The 18325-nt window shown below is 48.1% G+C and overlaps 1 protein-coding gene across 15 annotated transcripts in view; it reads right to left on the bottom strand.

The window, feature by feature from the left end:
* Positions 1-17813, bottom strand: part of LOC139049040 (endothelin-converting enzyme 1-like) — a 70712-nt gene extending 52899 nt beyond the window's left edge. For 4 of the 15 annotated variants that reach the window (XM_070524129.1, XM_070524133.1, XM_070524137.1 and 1 more), the window contains exons 1-6: positions 17529-17811; positions 13176-13281; positions 11131-11258; positions 8686-8760; positions 6047-6220; positions 3675-3758 (exon numbers count right to left, since the gene is read on the bottom strand). In XM_070524129.1, coding sequence (XP_070380230.1) covers positions 3675-3758; positions 6047-6220; positions 8686-8760; positions 11131-11258; positions 13176-13249 — 535 coding nt within the window. In that variant the 5' untranslated portion in view covers positions 13250-13281; positions 17529-17811. Of the gene's footprint in view, positions 1-3674; positions 3759-6046; positions 6221-8685; positions 8761-11130; positions 11259-13141; positions 13282-17528 lie in introns of those variants that run through there. The other 11 variants (XM_070524138.1, XM_070524134.1, XM_070524142.1 and 8 more) reach the window with 5 other exon arrangements.
* Between the last annotated feature and the right edge of the window lie 512 nt (positions 17814-18325).

Here is an 18325-nt window from a genome sequence, read left to right as displayed (position 1 = left end):
CGCATACTGACGCTGAGATGCACGCGCAAAATGAAAACAAACAAAATCAAGACTGGAAGTTTTGCCTCCATTTTCTGTTCTAGCATGCAATCAACAACACATACGGCAAAATTATCGAATCTAGAATTTTGAAAGAATACCTTATCAGCTTAAATTAATTATAGTATTTCTCCTCAATGTCCCTCTAAGGCCAGGATTTTTCTCGACTAACGTCTGAACACTCTATAACCAGCTAGTCTAAGTTATACGTGTGCCCCAAATTCTTTGCAAGACGACTATAAATTTCCTATTCATCACACAAATTTGTTCTTATAAGAGCAAAGATACGTAGCAAACGCTATACAGCATCTACCTACTATGCAGCTTCCCCATTGGAAACCTGCACAGCTTGGTGACAAATAGATAATATACAAGGAATTCACTTAATGGTTATCACACTCGTCTGTACGATCAGAAGAGGGCAGAGGCAACGACGTGGCGAATTGGGTTAGTTGGTAAAGTGAGCAAAAACAAAAACAAACAACGATGTGTGATGCAGCGCTCCATCACACAGCCCTGAACGTTCTCACGCCGCCACGTGCATACACTACATTAGCTTAACCAAATGCTTTAATCGTGAGGGAAATTCAGAGCAGCCAAGAATGTGCAACTTTACCACCAAGTGTCGCGTTAAGACCAACTATAACATCACTCCGGCGGGCGCTAACTTTAACCGAATATTTCGCATCTACTAGTTTTCATGCCACCTATGCACCACCTTGCCGTACGACACGCTCTACTTAATGCAGCTCTAGCATAGCGTTACCGCCTTACCGGTCACGATACCGGCTGTCGCAAGTGCGCATGCACGGAGTTTACCGCGCTCCGGTACAGTTTACGCCGGGCGGCGCTGCCGTCGGTTACGGTGACTGCGTCATGGTGTGTGACCACGCCTTGCAGCTTCGACGATAAGTCGCCTGTGTCAATTTGCTCACAGTCGCAACAACGTGACCTAAATGAAGTAGTAAAGGCAAGGCGCAGAAGACCAGGACTCAAGAAGAAGAACGCAAACGACAGCAAAACTTTTTGTTGGGCTAGTTGGTGCATTACTGAAGTACTGTAGCGCCAAACAGACGACACAGCGCTTGTCCACACAGCCAAACAGACGACACAGCGCTTGACGACATAGCGCTTGTCCGTGTCTCTTCTTCTTGTGTCGTCTGTTTGGCGCTATAGTACTTCAACAAACGACAGGACCGACAGGAGGCGCCGGTCCTGTCGTTTGTGTCCTTCTTCTTGAGTCCTGGTCTACTGCGCCTTGCCTTCACTACTTCAAGCATGAAGCAACTAGCCCAAGCAAGAGTTTTACGTGACCTAAGTGACCGTTAGTTATAGAGTTGGTGATAAAGTTAGCTTAGAAGCGGGCATCGAGGGCACGGCCATCTTGTTACGTAGTCTCGGTAACCGACGGCTCTAACCTATACCTATACCTAAACCTATACCAGCTCTCGGTAAACTTTGCGAATTCGCCGTGTCGTGGCTACCAACTGTCGGTAACGGTGAGGCGGTAGCACGCTGCTAAAGCTGTCAAGTGCAGAGCGTTTCGCACGGCAGACCGGTGGCGAAAGCCCAAATTCTGTAGTGCTAAAGCTGTCGAGTGTAGAGCCCAAATTCTGTACTGTTAAAGCTGTCATGTGTAGAGGCCAAATTCTGTAGTGCTAAAGCTGTCAAGTGTAGAGGCCAAATTCTGTAGTGCTAAAGCTGTCAAGTGTAGAGCCCAAATTCTGTACTGCTAAAGCTGTCAAGTGTAGAGCCCAAATTCTGTACTGCTAAAGCTGTCAAGTGTAGAGCCCAAATTCTGTACTGCTAAAGCTGTCAAGTGTAGAGCCCAAATTCTGTACTGCTAAAGCTGTCAAGTGTAGAGCCCAAATTCTGTAGTGCTAAAGCTGTCAAGTGTAGAGGCCAAATTCTGTAGTGCTAAAGCTGTCAAGTGTAGAGCCAAAATTCTGTACTGCTAAAGCTGTCAAGTGTAGAGCCCAAATTCTGTACTGCTAAAGCTGTCAAGTGTAGAGCCAAAATTCTGTACTGCTAATCTGTCAAGTGTAGAGCCCAAATTCTGTACTGATAAAGCTGTCAAGTGTAGATCCCAAATTCTGTACTGCTAAAGCTGTCAAGTGTAGAGCCAAAATTCTGTACTGCTAATCTGTCAAGTGTAGAGCCCAAATTCTGTACTGATAAAGCTGTCAAGTGTAGAGCCCAAATTCTGTACTGCTAAAGCTGTCAAGTGTAGAGCGTTTCGCACGGCAAACCGGCGGCGAACGCCTAAATTCTGCAGTGCCATCTGGTATACTGAAATCAAATAACTTTTGTGGCCGCCAGGACGCTCTTTTTGCAAGGCCCTGGTCGTTATTGCTCCCGTTCACATAAACAGCAAGATGCCCAGTATGCTATACTTCACCTGTAAAAGCCAATAATATCAATCTACGCTAATGCTGTTCGTTTCACGCGTAATATTCCAACGCATGCATCACGAATAATCGTGGCTCAAAAGTAAATTCCTTGTTCCGCGTCAAACTGGTCACGACTTTGCAACGAAAACACCGCGCTCTGTGAAGCAGAATGTGCTACCACTGTTACAGGATGAACATTTCCTTAAATTAGGGTTTTTTTTACGAGCCAAAACCACTTTCTGATTATGAGACACGTCGTAGTGGAGGACTCCGGAAATTTCGACCATCTGGGGTTCTCTAACCTAAATCTAAGTAAACGGGTGTTTTCGCAATTCGCCCCCATCGAAATGCGGCCGCCGTGGCAGGGATTAGACCCCGCGACCTCGTGCTCAGCACCCAAAACACCATAGCCACTGAGCAACCACGGAGGGTAATGAGCGCTTCTTTCTCTTATACATAACCGAAACAGGGGGATATAAAAGGTGCGTCATCATCGGAGCCAAATGCTGCTCGTTGCAGCTTGGAGGTCAACGCTACGCCCCGAGTAATCACGTGATAGGATACGGTCAGCAATTGAATTTCTTTTCCTCTCGTTTTAACTGTCGACGCTCTCAGCATTTTGTATTAAGAGTGGAAGCACTTTGCACGTTGCGACAGAACAATGAATTTATGAAATCAAAATTAAAGAAAAAGAGATAAAACGCATCACTACATGGAAGACACCGCGCAGCAAACCATTCACCTATATTCAAGCACGTCTACAAGAGTACTCCGTGATAACGTAATTCGGTACAAGCCCCGCCCTCAAAGCTCTAGTTTATATGCCCCCCGACTGCCTCACCCTGGACCCTCCAAAATAATGTTCCCGAGTGGCAGCAAAATTGAAATAATTTTGTTTCCACCATGGCGTAATAAAAAAAAAGAGCAATAGTGATTGTATGGCGCACCCATAGACATTGGTACAACGGTGCATTTGCATCTGCGTGCTTATACATTGCCACTGACTATAATTAGTGTTTCTTTTTTTGACATGACTGATACGCAAATATTAATCTGTGCCAGAATATTAAGACAGCGCGGCTGGACGAAACCCAATGATTGCTCTTTTTATGCTACATCATATACACGGGTGAAAGAAAGGTGTAAAAGTTCGGCCTCGAGCAAATAGTGCCCCGGAAACACGCGTCCACTTGGCTACAGCGCTCAAGAACGCCGAATACAGGCAAACGGATCACGCGCGCTCACCTTCGGTAGCGCGACAGATTCGATACGCTTCCTTGGCAATCTTGTGCAGCTCGAAAATTTTGCTGGGCCACTGGTCGGAACCATCTGCGTCGCGCACAGGAGGAAAAAATGCGGAGTTCCTGTGTAGTCTACCCGTGTTTTCGCGATACAGCGATAGCTTTTGAACAACGATAGCAACTGAACAGCGATAGCAACTGAACGGCGATAGCAACTGAACAGCGACAGCTTTTAACGCTGTCGCTGTCACTACCGCGCAGTTCAGTTCGCCCGCTGATTGGTGCCATTATCTGCCTGCGTTAACGCAAGTGAGAAATTCCTAATTCGTGTCCTCGACAGTGTCGCCATGTCGCACGTATACAGTTGCGTGTGTGTGTGCATGCGTGCGTACGTGTGTGTGTGTGCGTACGTGTGTGTGTGTGTGCGCGTGGTGCATGTGTGTGTGTGTGTGCGCGCGTGTCTGCAAGTAAATAAAGTGAACTTGTTAAGGTCTGTGGGTATTTTAAGGATTCCCCTTCATCCACGCCTTTCGCGCTGCAGTACCACGTGCCTTAGTCTGACCAGCTAGCCAAATAAGCTATCCTCATCGTCACTCTGACCAGATAGCGAAGGAAAATGAGCCCCTTCCCGCCGCTTGCGGATCCAGCCAGTGCCTTAGCAGGCCTGTGCACTCTGATTTGTGGCGTCATGCTACTTGGACCGAAATTTTTATCGCCAAGCCCAGCGTGACGAAGGCGATGACGTCAAAATCACCGCGGCTCGATCGGGAGCGTCCCCATTAGATACTATGGCAGTCCGGCAAGGTAGCATGACGTCACGGATCGAAGTGCACCGGCCTTGTGCTATCTAGGAGGCGCTGATCCAGCTCGTGTCATCGCGGCAATGTGCAGGCCGGACGGAGCCTGATTCGCACACAAACTACGCCGCTGTCCCGCAGCTTTAGGATTCGGGCGATTCGTGCAGCTACACGAGAACTGCCAGCGCGGTGGGATCTGCACACATATTTCGGAGCACACAGCGGGCAGTACCGTAAGGGGATGAAAACGACGCCTGTGCTCGTCGCAAACACGGTGATCTCTAAGCTCATCCGCCTTGCGGGCTTCCGCTCAACTAATTTTGTCAAATCACGGTCTCCGAGATCACCAAACGCGCGCAGGGGGTGATCTCGGAGGCCATGGCCATATTCAGTGCGCCTTGCTTCGAGTTGTCAATTATATTAGCCCTCGCGGTGCAATCCGCCATACCCTTCTGGTTACCTAACATGAAAGAGCGAAAAGGCGTTGCTTCTGTCCAGGTCCAGCTTCTGTCCAGGTTCCAGGTCCAGGGTTATGGAAGAGTGAAGGGGAAAGTTGGAGAGCTGGACACAAAGGCCTTTCTCCAGGCCCGATTCATGCCTAGTGGCTGCGCACCCTCGTGCGCGCAGCCAACTGTTTGCGCTATACATGAATAGTTCCAATAAGTTCGTTGTGTCGCTTCCCAGCCTCCACGTTGCCAATGAAACGCTGAGCAGTGTAATACAAGATATGCACATCTTCGTTGTTCATCTCTTGTTCGTTCTTCTTGCGATATTTAGCGTGCTTATAAAGAAGCGTATTTTTGTTATTTTTGATAGTGCTACGTTTATTTGGTGTCGTCCATGCTTGTCTTACCTTTAACGAAAATATTTTCAAATAATGTTTTGTAATTACAGTTGGTAATTTTCTTCTGTATTCTAGTGCATTTTTGTGGTGTTTGTATTACCTTAAGTATTGTATATATCTATTGCATATATATAGAGTAACGTGTATAACGATTACTGCAGTCTGATGCTTGAATTTTAATAAAGAATGTTTTGGATACAACCATGCGTCTCCTCACGGGATTAAACTTAGTGATGCAAACAACGCCTAGCTTCAGAAGGATCGACATCTGAGCTGTCGTCTTGAGTGCACTAAACTTTTCCTTAAAGCCTATCTTTTGCTGAAAGCAGAATTCAGATTAATCACAAAGTGAATGTATGTTTTGGTGTTTACAACAGCACGCGTTTCAAACAAGTTTTGTTGTTTCCCTTATAATAATAACGATAATAATAATGCCGTTAATCGCACTTCGTTCTTTTGAATTTGTTGGAATTAAAATGAAACGTGGCACATTTCCAGTAGCGCAGCAGGCGACAGGGGCGGGGTCAGCATAGGGAAAGAGGGCCTGCTTGCGCATTAGCCCAGGGCCCCCATTTTTCTTAATCCCGCCCTGACCGCAGAACTGTCTGCACCCCCTTCCCCCCTCCCCCCATAAAAGAAATGTTTGAAATTTCTCCATCTGTATACGGGAATTTCCCGAGCGTTGTGCGAACTGTACCGCCTGTATGTCCAAAGATGTCGGCGAGACTCACACACCTTGAAATAGGAGTTCGCTGATGATGTCATACTCGATGTCTATCACTTCGTTGTGCGGCCTGTATACCGCGAAGTTCAGATCGACGGCCTCCTTCTGGAAGCCCGAACAGGCGTACTTGAAGTAGTTCTCGCACGGGCTGCCCTTCCAATCGACAAAGCCCATGGTCCGGTGCTCTGCGGAGAAGCACGCTGCCATCACCACAACGAGTCGTATGAAGAACAGCACAGAAAGCAAAGCAAAAAAAAAGCCCGCGCACATTCTCGTCCGTAAGGCGAGGTATTGATGGCGATAGGAACGTAAAACAGGCAATTACACGAAGTAAGTTTCATAGTTCTTACGGTCGTATTACTCGCAGCAAGCATCCGCATAACAACTATAGAGACACCATGAAACGCTCCCCACAGACGAACATGAAGAGACCTCACTCGATGACCGCCACCGTTAAGTGAAACGCACCTCACAGACGAACATGAAGATACCTCACTCGATGACCGCAACCGTGAAACGCAGCCCACAGACGAACATGAAGAGACCTCACTCGATGACCGCAACCGTGAAACGCACTCCACAGACGAACATGAAGAGACCTCACTCGATGACCGCAACCGTGAAACGCACCCCACAGACGAACGTGAAGAGACCTCACTCGATGACCGCAAACACTCGCTGTCACACTGCTAGCGCGACAAGCAACGCCCGCCGCGAAGGGTACATGCGCCTCTCGCTTAATCATTTCAACCGTGCACGCCGCCTCTAAAAACTCGGAACACGCGATCTCACACACTATAGTCGCGCGAGAAGACAACGCGCGCAGAGCACTGCATGTGCAGAGCACGTGCAGTGCTCTGCAGGGTGCAGGGTGCCTTGTTTCAAACCTAGGCCCAGCCCAGGCCCGCGCCAGCATAGCCCGGCCCGGGTCCACTGGGAGAATTAAGTGCACGTGCCTTAAAAAAAATGTGATCATTTAGGCGGTGCATCATCCGAAGGCCTAAAAGTGCGAGACTGCAACAAAAAGACGCGAAAATTTTTTGCCGCATAGGACGTGCACAGCTAATATGAAATGGCCGACAGAATCAAAGGTTGGATCGAAAATATCTGGGTATGCATTCTATTTAAAACTCGTGCATAACACTTTATGCTGTAAACACCGACGATTATACAAAGTTGTCAAAAAGTCCCAAGTGTCCGTATTATAACTATCGCTAAAGAGACGCGAAGGCGATAACCTTGTAAAGCCTACTGTAATTCATCTTTATTCACCTTGATCCTCCCTAATCCACCCTAATCTTCCTTCATCCACATTAATCGACCTTATTTCACCCTAATACACCTTAATCCAATCCCTAATCATTAACTTTGCTAATCATTAACCATCTCTTATACACGGCCGGACATGCTTTGGTTCGCTTCTGGCCTTCCTTGGGTCACGTGATATTTTCTGTACCTCACAACGTGACCTTCAAACACAGAAGTCTAAGGCTTTCGCTTTAAATGGCGGCAGTTTGGCCCGAATACTAAGCACTGACAGCGATAACAAAGATTATATAGCGTTGCACTATATAGAGCCCCTCGCACGGTGCTCGAGCAACACGCTGAGGCAACGTGGTGCGACGTAGCAACACAACTGTTCTCGTGCAAAAGGAAGGACGCGCTTGCAGATTACACACGACGCAAAGCCTTAAACACTGCCTCGATGACGTTCTTAAAGAGATTGCAAGCAAGGGTGCAAGCAAGCAATTGCAGGAATGAATCGAACCAGCTGTTTCATGACGTCATTGCGCGTTCGGTTCCTGCACACCGAAACCAAACCTGGCTTGAAGAAACAAGTGCTACATAGTAAACTACTTAAGGCATTCTTGCAGACGTCACTACTTTTTGTAGGGTTTATATGATTCGGATCCACAGAGCTGGTACGTCAGTGTGGCGTCATGGATTTGATTGGAAAACATTTTTGCCTACTCAGTTCGGCCGCTGTGGTTCGGCGTAAAAAGTTATTGATACTTCCCGAGTTTGATCTTTTTGGCTGTTTAGAATACGATACAGACAGTTTTCAACGACAAAAGCCAGACTGCATAGGCCAGATAAGACGGCGTCGAAATCTGTGACGTCACGGTGTTCTAGTGTGGGAAGTTCAAGGAGGCGTGGTCAACTGTCTGGCGTTGTTTCCTTCCTGGCATACCGATCGCTTACATAGCGGTAAAAATGGCTTTTTTTGTTGATGTGCGAGGGTAATTTAACGATGCAGCTCAAAAATAATTGTTCTCGCTATGGGGAACCTTTAAGCCCGAACGACGAAGAACTAATTTCCGCCACATTGGTGAAGTGTCCGCCGACAAGTGCGGACACACGAAGAACTTTCTTAACGTAATGACGTCATGTATACTGTGGCGCATACATCGCGTTTGATTCCAGCCTCCTAAACTCGTAACCTTGCAGGCCGCGTTTGGCTGCGCTGCGGGCGCCTCGAGTGGCTGGTGACGTCATGTACAATGACGTCACCAATGACGCCATTCATTTTCAGCGCCATCTAGTGTTATCGGAAGCGAAGGGCTTGCTGCAGCACTTGACAACTGCGGCGCGATGCATCGTACTCTTGACCTACTGCGATGCATATAACGATAAGTACGATGCTACTCACCGTACTCGCCGCAGGCGTTGTCCGTGCATACCTCCATTGCGGTTTCCGCCGCGCGGAGCAGGCCTCCGGATCCGACTGCAAGCGTGCTTTGAATGATGATGATGGTGGTGGTGCTGATGTTGACGATGCTGATGACAGCACCGCATTAAAAGGGTTACTGACACAAAAATTCAAACTCGAAGTAACGGGTAGAATACATTGCTGCGAGCTCACAGGTATCCCCTGTAATGTACCAGTCACAAATGCAGCTTAGAACATATTTCAATTGCAATTTCCGATTGCGTAAACAATGACGTAAACAATGTTACGTCACGAGTTTCGGCAGTTGTTTTCGGTGACGTGCGACATCATTGACTTGTCTAGCCGTTCGGGACGCTGCACCACTGTTTGCATCGGGTGTCTTGCACTGACCGCGAACGAAGCGTACGTGGAAAGTTCCGATCGCTTACAGATTAACATGCTACCGGTGCCATATTCGGCAGTAGCATAGAACCCGTAGAACTCCTTTCCAGCAACAAAGCTGGTGGCGACGTCTTCCGACGATTTGCGCAACTACAATGCATTAGATTTTTTTTTCGCACCAGCGTTATTGTCTAAGGAAAAGCAACAACACCGGTACGTTAATCTATTACGTTGCTACCAACGCTTAACACCAGCAGTTAGGCAGAATATGTAAGTTGCAGTATTATTATGCAAAAAAGGTGAGGCGTGCAGACAGGACACAAGAGAATTGGACAACACGAACACCGTGTTGGCTTTTTTCTTCTTCTCTTCTCCTATGTCCTGTCTGCACGCCTCACCTTTATTGCATAACGAATCCTTACCAACCAGCTCAGCTTTCTGTCGTTCTTGCAGTATTAGTTTTGCGTGCTCTTTAATTAGGCACTGCGTCTCCAGATGTCGCTGTCAGCGTTGTTGCAGCCGTACATCTCTCCTGTTACCTAGGAAGCCGCAAACGGTAAGGAGTTTGCGGACATGCTAAAGCGTGGCTAAAGCTCTATGATGCCGGGATCATACGGCGTATTGGAATTCCGTCCAACGAAGCATTACGGTGGTACCAGCAATGCACAGGTCTCCCACCAAACTAGCAGACAAAACAGGAACACAGATGGCATGGTAGACGATGCCACCAGCGGGCGTCACATGTCTATCTGCTCACCTGATCGTCCCTGATTGCAAGCTCATACCTCTCACGTCACGGGGCACGAAGTGCTCTTCGAAATCAATACCGCCACTGATCGTGAGATACGAGCATATCACCAAACAATCGTCGGGCATGCCTGGAGCAAACGAGTTTCTCTAACATGATTACCAGGTCAGTAGGTACTTATTAGACGCAAAAAAAAAATAAACTGGGCCCAAATAATATTGTGCCAGTACTCGTTTAAACACGACGGTGGCTCGTGACACATTGCTACGTGTTTGTACTTTTCTTTTTTTCTTTTGTGTTTTTATCATTGAACGCTTTTATCTATGGCAAGTGCCATCTACAGAGAGGAGGATACTTATTGACGTGCACACGCTTTATTCCATTTCTGCGGTACACTAAATTGCCGGACCGCCACCAGAGTCACGTGGTCACTGCATCGTCACTCATTCAACCAGTCATTATGTCAGTCAATAGCCTGTAATCAGTCAACTAATCTATCAGCCAGCCAAAGGAAGCCAGCCACCTTTGGCAAGGTCTGCCCACATGTCTAAAGCTGTTTACCCACATTTCTTTCTTTCTTTCTTTCTTTCTTTCTTTCTTTCTTCTTCTTTCTTTCTTTCTTTCTTTCTTTCTTTCTTTCTTTCTTTCTTTCAAAATTTGCTTTGAGCTTCCTGTAGCAAATACCTGATGCGCAGTCATTTTCTCGTACTATTTTACTTTATCATTTCATATTATTATTCCGACTTGATTTGGGCATACGTATAAAGGTACTCTAAAGCAAAAGTCGCATGGAATTACGCCTGCCTGGAAAAGATTGCACATAAGAAAAAAAAAGCGCCACCAAAGTTAGAATTGCACAAAAAGAGAGACATTGCTGCTCCCACAAGTCGGCCCTGCTCACAATGAATAAAGAAAGGCTAACCAGTGTGGTTGTCGGTGAATACCATTTACTTACAATACGAAAACGGCCCCTTTAGGCAAGCCAAAACGTCTTTATCTTTAACAAATTTAACTTGTTAGCTTGTCTTATGTCTGTCTGGAAAAGATTGCACATAAGAAAAAAAAGCGCCACCAAAGTTAGAATTTCACACAAGTCGGCCCTGCTCACATTGAATAAAAGAAGGCTAACCAGTGTGGTTGTCGGTGAATACCATTTACTTACAATACGAAAACGGCCCCTGTAGGCAAGCCAAAACGTCTTTATCTTTAATAAAGTTAACTTGTTAGCTTCAGAGATCGGCGCGCTGTTTTCAATGGCTACGCTAAAGCCGCGTGCATTCAGCGTCATGACTCACAGAAGTACTCGACGATGAGGTAAGAGAGGATGCAGTAGCCGGCCACACCGAGGCACGTGGTCAGCATGGACAGCATCAGGAACACCTCGATGGTCTTGCGGTACGGGTTCAGCTCCAACGCGTAGTCCCTGAGGATAGTGCCGACACACAATGCACGAAAACTCTGCTTAAGCCAGAACTCCACTGACCTCTCCGCGGCGGCTATCCGTTCTCTACGCCAACAGCTGTGGTGTTTAGAAAACATGAGCACCCTAGTAATTCTACAACTACCCCTATTCGTCGTAAGCAAAACTCGCTGGGAACACTGCGTAACTGCGTCTATAATCCGCGTTTCTTTGCGAGGACTGCTTCTTTCCCCTTACTATACTCTTGCGCTCTGTGTACAGTTGGTTAGTTGTAGGTGTTCACCAACCGGCTATTTTATGACCTACTCCTCAATCTCCGCTGAGAGTCAAGTTGTCTAAGTTGTCTACCATATTGTAATATTGATGCGTGTGGAGGAAACTCTAACGAAAACGCCGCCCACGATGGGGTGTTGTCACAGCGATAGTCCAGCGTATGTCAGGTCACGCGTCGTTGCATTGGAGTTCACGCGGAATCTCGAAGGCCATGCGCGTGCCTCACGCACGCTCTTTCTTCTATCTGTCTGAATCTGAAAGTTCCGTGAACATCATGCGCACGTATTTACAGCGATAGCGTATTCTACAGCGATAGCTCTTCACTGCACTGCATGCACACCTTGCTGCTCAGGTCACAGACGTCATTATCACGATTGTCAGGGTGATGTGCTTTGTTAGCCGAGTATAAGTAGTCACAGGAAACAAACAAATTCTACTCGATGGTTCCCGCACTAGATTCCATCCCATACAGCCGAAATTACAGCCATCTTGCCTTTGTCGGCACTGACAACTGTCGGCGTCGTTCCATTGACACCACACGGCATGCGTCTTTGGCACGATGCGACAAATTGACGTGGGGACATCGATGTCGTTGACGCATTCCAGTCTTGTTTTTAGTTTGACGCCTTATTCTGACGCAGCGACCCGGCGGCCATACTGAGATTGTTGAGCTATAGTTGTATCCCCGTCAGTTCAAAACGTGTTGGGTTGCTTAGCACGAGGTCGCGGGATCGAGTCCCCGCCACGGCGGCCGCATTTCGACGGGGGCGAAATGCGGAAGGCAACCGTGTACTTAGATTTGGGTGCACGTTAAGGATCCCCAGGCGGTCCGAATTTCCTGGAGTCCCCCACTATGGCGTGCCTCGTAATCAGATCGTGACATTGGCACGCAAAACCTCATAATTCAATTCAGCTTCAGTTCAAAGCAATAAACATTCCTATAAAATACACTACTAGGAATTATGGCGCTAACGTCGAGTACAGAAGCTGAAAGTATGGCGATTCCGCCATCACGCGGAAAAGGTGGACAGTCCACGGATTTGACCATACCTGGAACTTCCACTTGGCGAACATACAAGTCGATCAATTTCCCCGAATATTGCTTCGTATGGGCCACAAATCCGAATGATTAATCATGTAGTCAGAGAGATTTGTTTGTTGTTACGTGCTTCGAAAATTATGACAGTATACCTTGTACATTTAGAAAAAAAAACGAAGCGAAAGAAATAAAGCAACAAGAACAGTTGAAGCCAGAAGCACAAAGTTACAGCTTAGAGTTACACCTTAGAGTTCCTTTGACGAAGGCACACGTTTCCACGCTCTAGTTTCTGAAAAAAAAAATGATTTCCACCTCTAGTTAATGTCGACCAACGACAACGTCTTCCTGAACGAGTTGGTGTCGAGAATGAGGCGGTGTCACCACGGCGTGCACCGTACACTATATGGTGTCTGTCTTCGTGTGAGGGAAGCTTAAAGGAAGCGTCGGACTGCTTCGATCTTCAGAGAGGACTGGCCCACGTTTTTCGTGACTGCACAGTCTCCAGGATCGCCCCCCCGAGAGAGGCTAGAAACAACATACCCATAAAACGAAAAAAAAAGTGAAGGTAACTCGCCAAGAAAGATATCGTCTTTAAAACGCCGGCTCACATCCAGTTTTGGTCTTGAGGAGGCATGCCTTCCATCGGCATCATGTTTGGGTCTCCCTCTCCGGCATCCGGCATGTCCTTCTGACCTGGCGGTTGCTGCGTGATGCCTGCGTAGAACAGGAGGCCGACCAGCTTTGGTATTTTGAAAGGCTGCAACCTTTGAGGCAGCAAGTTGATTTTTTTTTTCTAATGCATTTCACTTGCGAGTATGTAGTGGCACCTTTGTCCCCTAGACGTTCAGGTTGTCTTCACAAAAGTATTTCACTCTTTCTCCTCGCGCGATTTACGCATGAAATTTCTCAGTGTTTGTGTGCGGGCGAGTGGGATGCACGTACTGTTGGTGGGTTTGATTAATGCGAACTGTAGGGTAAATTTGGTTCACCTCGAACTAGCGTAGCGTGCTAACAGCGTGACCAATATTTCCAGCTGCCCATTAAAGTGGGCAGAAAACTAAAGTAATGTTTAACAGTCTCGGAAGAGAACAGCAATTTACAATAGGTAGTGAGGCACTGGAAGTGGTAAGGGAATACATCTACTTAGGGCAGGTAGTGACCGCGGATCCGGATCATGAGACTGAAATAATCAGAAGAATAAGAATGCGCTGGGGTGCGTTTGGCAGGCATTCTCAGATCATGAACAGCAGGTTGCCATTATCCCTCAAGAGAAAAGTGTATAACCAGCTGTGTCTTACCAGTACTCACGTACGGGGCAGAAACCTGGAGACTTACGAAAAGGGTTCTACTTAAATTGAGGACGACGCAACGAGCTATGGAAAGAAGAATGATGGGTGTAACGTTAAGGGATAAGAAAAGAGCAGAATCGGGTGAGGGAACAAACGCGAATTAATGACATCTTAGTTGAAATCAAGAAAAAGAAATGGGCATGGGCAGGACATGTAATGAGGAGGGAAGATAACCGATGGTCATCAAGGGGTACGGACTGGATTCCAAGGGAAGGGAAGCGTAGCAGGGGGCGGCAGAAAGTTAGGTGGGCGGATGAGATTAAGAAGTTTGCAGGGACGACATGGCCACAATCAGTACATGAACGGGGTAGTTGGAGAAGTATGGGAGAGGCCTTTGCCCTGCAGTGGGCGTAACCAGGCTGATGATGAATAAAGTGGGCGTCTCTACGCGTGAAGTTATCGTATAATGATTATTCGTGAGCAACGAATGTTGCACACGAATGCCAACGTTACAGCGAACGTGGGCAAAAGAAAAGCTGGAAGTAAATGGAGCACCAATGCGTCTCGCCGCAAAAGTTGCAAGTGCATTTTGCGAAACTGGTTTGGTCGTCAGCATTCGTTCCAAGGCACCAGAGCTACAACTCGTAAACTGCTATATATTGTTACGTTTCGCCTACGACGCGCGGTATAGCCGGCGCGGATGCAACGGACGCCGAGGCTTCGTTCAAAGCGGCGGACATTTTGGCCCGTTCGGAGCTGCCGCAACGCATCCCCGCCAAGCGCGTCCAGGCATGTTTCAGTGCCACGTGTCTTCGTGTGTGCGTGTGTGTGTGTGTGCCCACGCTTGTCAAAGCGCGGCAGCCGGGGAGAGGAGCTCCCCAAGTGTGAAGCGAGGAGGTCTGACCGGCGCCGGCTCGGCGGATGAGTCACTACACTCGTCTCAACATGTCTCTCAGCTCGTCCGTGCCCCGCCGTCACGTGGTCTCATCCCGTGACCTTCCTTCTTGCCCGCGACGCCGAGAGTATAAAAGCAGCTGCCCCCGGACGCCAAGAGAGAGGCTCCGATTTCTTCTGTTGAGTAACGTGCTCTCCCGTCTCTCCACTTCGGTCGACCTGACCGGCCGCTCTTTTGCGATGCTAGAATAAACAAGTTGTTCTGTTAGCAGTCGACTCATGCTTTGCCAGGACCTTCGGATGCTTCCAGTTGTGCCCCAGGCCGCCAGGCCAACGCTACCCTTGGGGCTTGCGACACAGTTGCAAACGGGTGTCAGCACTGAGGTTCCAATTATATATATATATATATATATATATATATATATATATATATATATATATATATATATATATATATATATATATATATACAAGCGCGATGTAATTAGTTTAAAAGGTAATTAGTGAAACATTGTTAAGTATAGTGCACTATTCATTTTGATTTCTCATGCCAATAATAGTGCCCGTCTCAGAGTATATGAAAAATTATGGTAGCGATGAAAAGAAGCACCATGTCTTATTTTCACTGGTGAGCTGCCTTACTTACACGTATTACTTTCTTCGGCAATAGTAATCTTTCACTGCAACGTTTCGATGTCTCTCCTAGCATACGTTACCTTCCACGCTTCCATGTGGCCCATAATTCACAGAATTATCGTTACGTAACCGCTGTGCACGGTTAGTGTTCTTCGTGGGCATCATCTAGTTAACTTATTGTCGATCGTTATTGGGAATGGTGGGTGCCCTAACGCCGGTCAATCGGCACACATTGTTGCGTACGATGTTTTGTCAGTGCGAGTCCCAGCCTTTGGCAGACACCAGTTTACAGCGTTGCAACCATATCCGCTAAATGATGCGCACTGTGATCGACGGCAGGAGGTCTAGTAAAGTCTCGACGCACAGTGGTGGTTGCCCAAGCGCACGGAAAGAGGTGTCAATTGTTTTGCGTGCAATATGACGCAACCAGAAGAGGATGTTGGACTAGCTAGCTTTACTGGCTAGTGAGTTCGCGTTACCTGAGGGCGCCCTGTCGTGTGTATTGCATTCCTTGAATCTTCTGTAGTGTGAGATATGTCTAATCACGCTAAAAGAATCACAAGGGTAGAAAAAAATATTGGAGCAAAGAAACGAAGACGGCTCCGAAATATCGGAGGTAACGATGACAATTTGGTGTGTGCGTGTTACATGACGCCACAATAATGCGACGCAGCGCGCAGCCTCCACTAAAGGCCAACTGCAACGAAATTTCGGACTGCGTAAAAAGAAGACAACATAAATGTAGAGGAGCCTACGTGCGAAATCGGAAATAGCGTCACGAAAAGCCCACAAAAATAGCCGTTTTCGAAACTGCAACACACACACACACACACGCGCGCACACACACACACACACACACACACACACACACACACACACACACGCACACACACACACACACACAAACGCGCGCGCGCACTACTGATGGCCGGAAGGGACGCATGACCTAGCGCGCAGTTCCTCGGCATGACCTCCGAAATCTCAGCGACGCAACCGTGCAATCTTGGAGGCCACGCTTATGCGTAGCGTAGATATCGCGGCAGCCGCAGGGTGGTACCGCGATGAGCCCTCTCGACGCCGAGACGCTCGAACTACCGCGAGCTCCGATTGGTCCTTGTGGTTCTCCACGCGTGGCGGCGCAAGCCAGCCCGGCGCCCCCACATGTCCCCGGCGCATTGCAAAACTTAGGACGCGGTGCGATGCCAACTACGTCATAGCGATCGACACCACCAGGTGGACGCGTCGCCTGCCTAGTTGTTGTTTAAAGGCTGCTAACACGCACAAAAGGTTATACGATTACCCGTTCTGTGGCTTTGCCAAGATTGGTTCATTGGTGTTTTCTAGTCGTTTGAAAACATGCTTCTCGTCTCGGAGGTCACGCGCGGACTTCTCGGCGGTGCCACTAGATGGCACGGCGTGCCCAGAAAGGCGCACGAGGAATGTTGCCGAATGACTATAGGCGTATGCATGCACTGGCGAGCCACGGATATCGGAGGCCACGCGCAGGCTTCGCGGCGGCGGCGCTAGATGGCGCTGAGTCTCCTTAAGGAATCGCGAAAGAGGAGTCCAGCTGCAGAGCAAGCCTGATGCATAACGCGTTTCGACGACGGCAACACGTTGTGTCGCTGTATTGATTCAATGCTAAACGCATTGCCGCCGACAGTCATCGTCAGGTGGGGTTCTGCCGATCTTTAGGTACAGTGCTCAACAATCCAAACAGTTATTCCGAAACAACTCTGATGCGCTGTTTAGTTTGCATGTACACCTGGAGTTGTAACAACGACTCAATTCTAAAGCATACGCTTGGGACAAATGTCCGATTAAAAACAAGCTATAGAGCGATTACACATCACACTTCCATTTGATAACGCGTGAAAAAAGGAGTTGTTTGCTTCTCGTTGCTGTTCCGCGTTCCAATTTTCTAGCTATATGTGCAGTAGCACCCCAGTGACAGCTGATTTTTGTGAGTTAGCCGTTTCATAAAATGGAAAGAGGAAACTGAGCGTAGCGCAGGGTTCTTACAAGATGGTTTATCACTGCAGGCAGCGTTGAACCCAGCTATCCTCCGCGCTAGCGTGCGCAGCCTAAATCGCAGGCAGACAGCTGGGAACGAGCGGCGGTACTTGGGAAGCACATGCTCACCCTAGCTGGTCGCAGAGTGCGCCTTCCGGCGATACCACGAATGACGACGAAGACACCTATGCCGAGCAGTGGACGTCGCCCCTGCTGCGGTATTTGACCTGCGTGGACGGCAACACGCTGGGGAATCGGGGCGAAGATCACCAGCGGCGGCGAAGAGCGAAACCGAGGCGAGGGTCGAACACACGCGCGCGTTCGTATTCTGACGACGACGACGACGTTGACGATGATGACGATGATGCTCCTTCAATACATGGCATGGTGGTGTCCAAAACCCGACGTCTATACGACGCGTTTCCGGCTCTCGAAATCGCTCCTGCTGCATTAAACGAGCAAAAGCAATGGCTTTAAGGAATGCATTTGAAATGAGGAGGACGTAAACATATGTGGGACGTGGATTTGGGACGCCACCTATGAGGGATGGGCCAAAATTCGGTAGTTGTACGCTTAGTTAACCTAAAAAAAGAATACAAAGAGTCCGATATGACGCACCCTACGATGAATGTCGACGTTCATGCGATCAGCAGTGAAGCGAGAGAGAAATAATTTTTGATGGCAGAAAGGGGGAGAGGTCAGCCCGAGTAAAGTGCTTCTAGCCTGTTGCTCCACGTTGGGGGAGGGATCTGGGGGAATAACAGAGATGGGATGTGAAGAGGAAGGAGAGTGGTGCTGCACAACATACCGTTCCTGTGCAACGCGTACGTGCGCACTGCACAGCACAACACAGTCATCTTCGTGGACAAAGGTAGAGGTTACTGCAGTGTAGACAGGGGACTGTCTACAGCTATCATCATTGTCGC

The sequence above is a fragment of the Dermacentor albipictus genome, chromosome 8, assembly GCF_038994185.2.
Source record: "Dermacentor albipictus isolate Rhodes 1998 colony chromosome 8, USDA_Dalb.pri_finalv2, whole genome shotgun sequence".
NCBI classification, from domain to species: domain Eukaryota; kingdom Metazoa; phylum Arthropoda; class Arachnida; order Ixodida; family Ixodidae; genus Dermacentor; species Dermacentor albipictus.
This window is presented reverse-complemented; position numbering and strand designations above follow the sequence as displayed.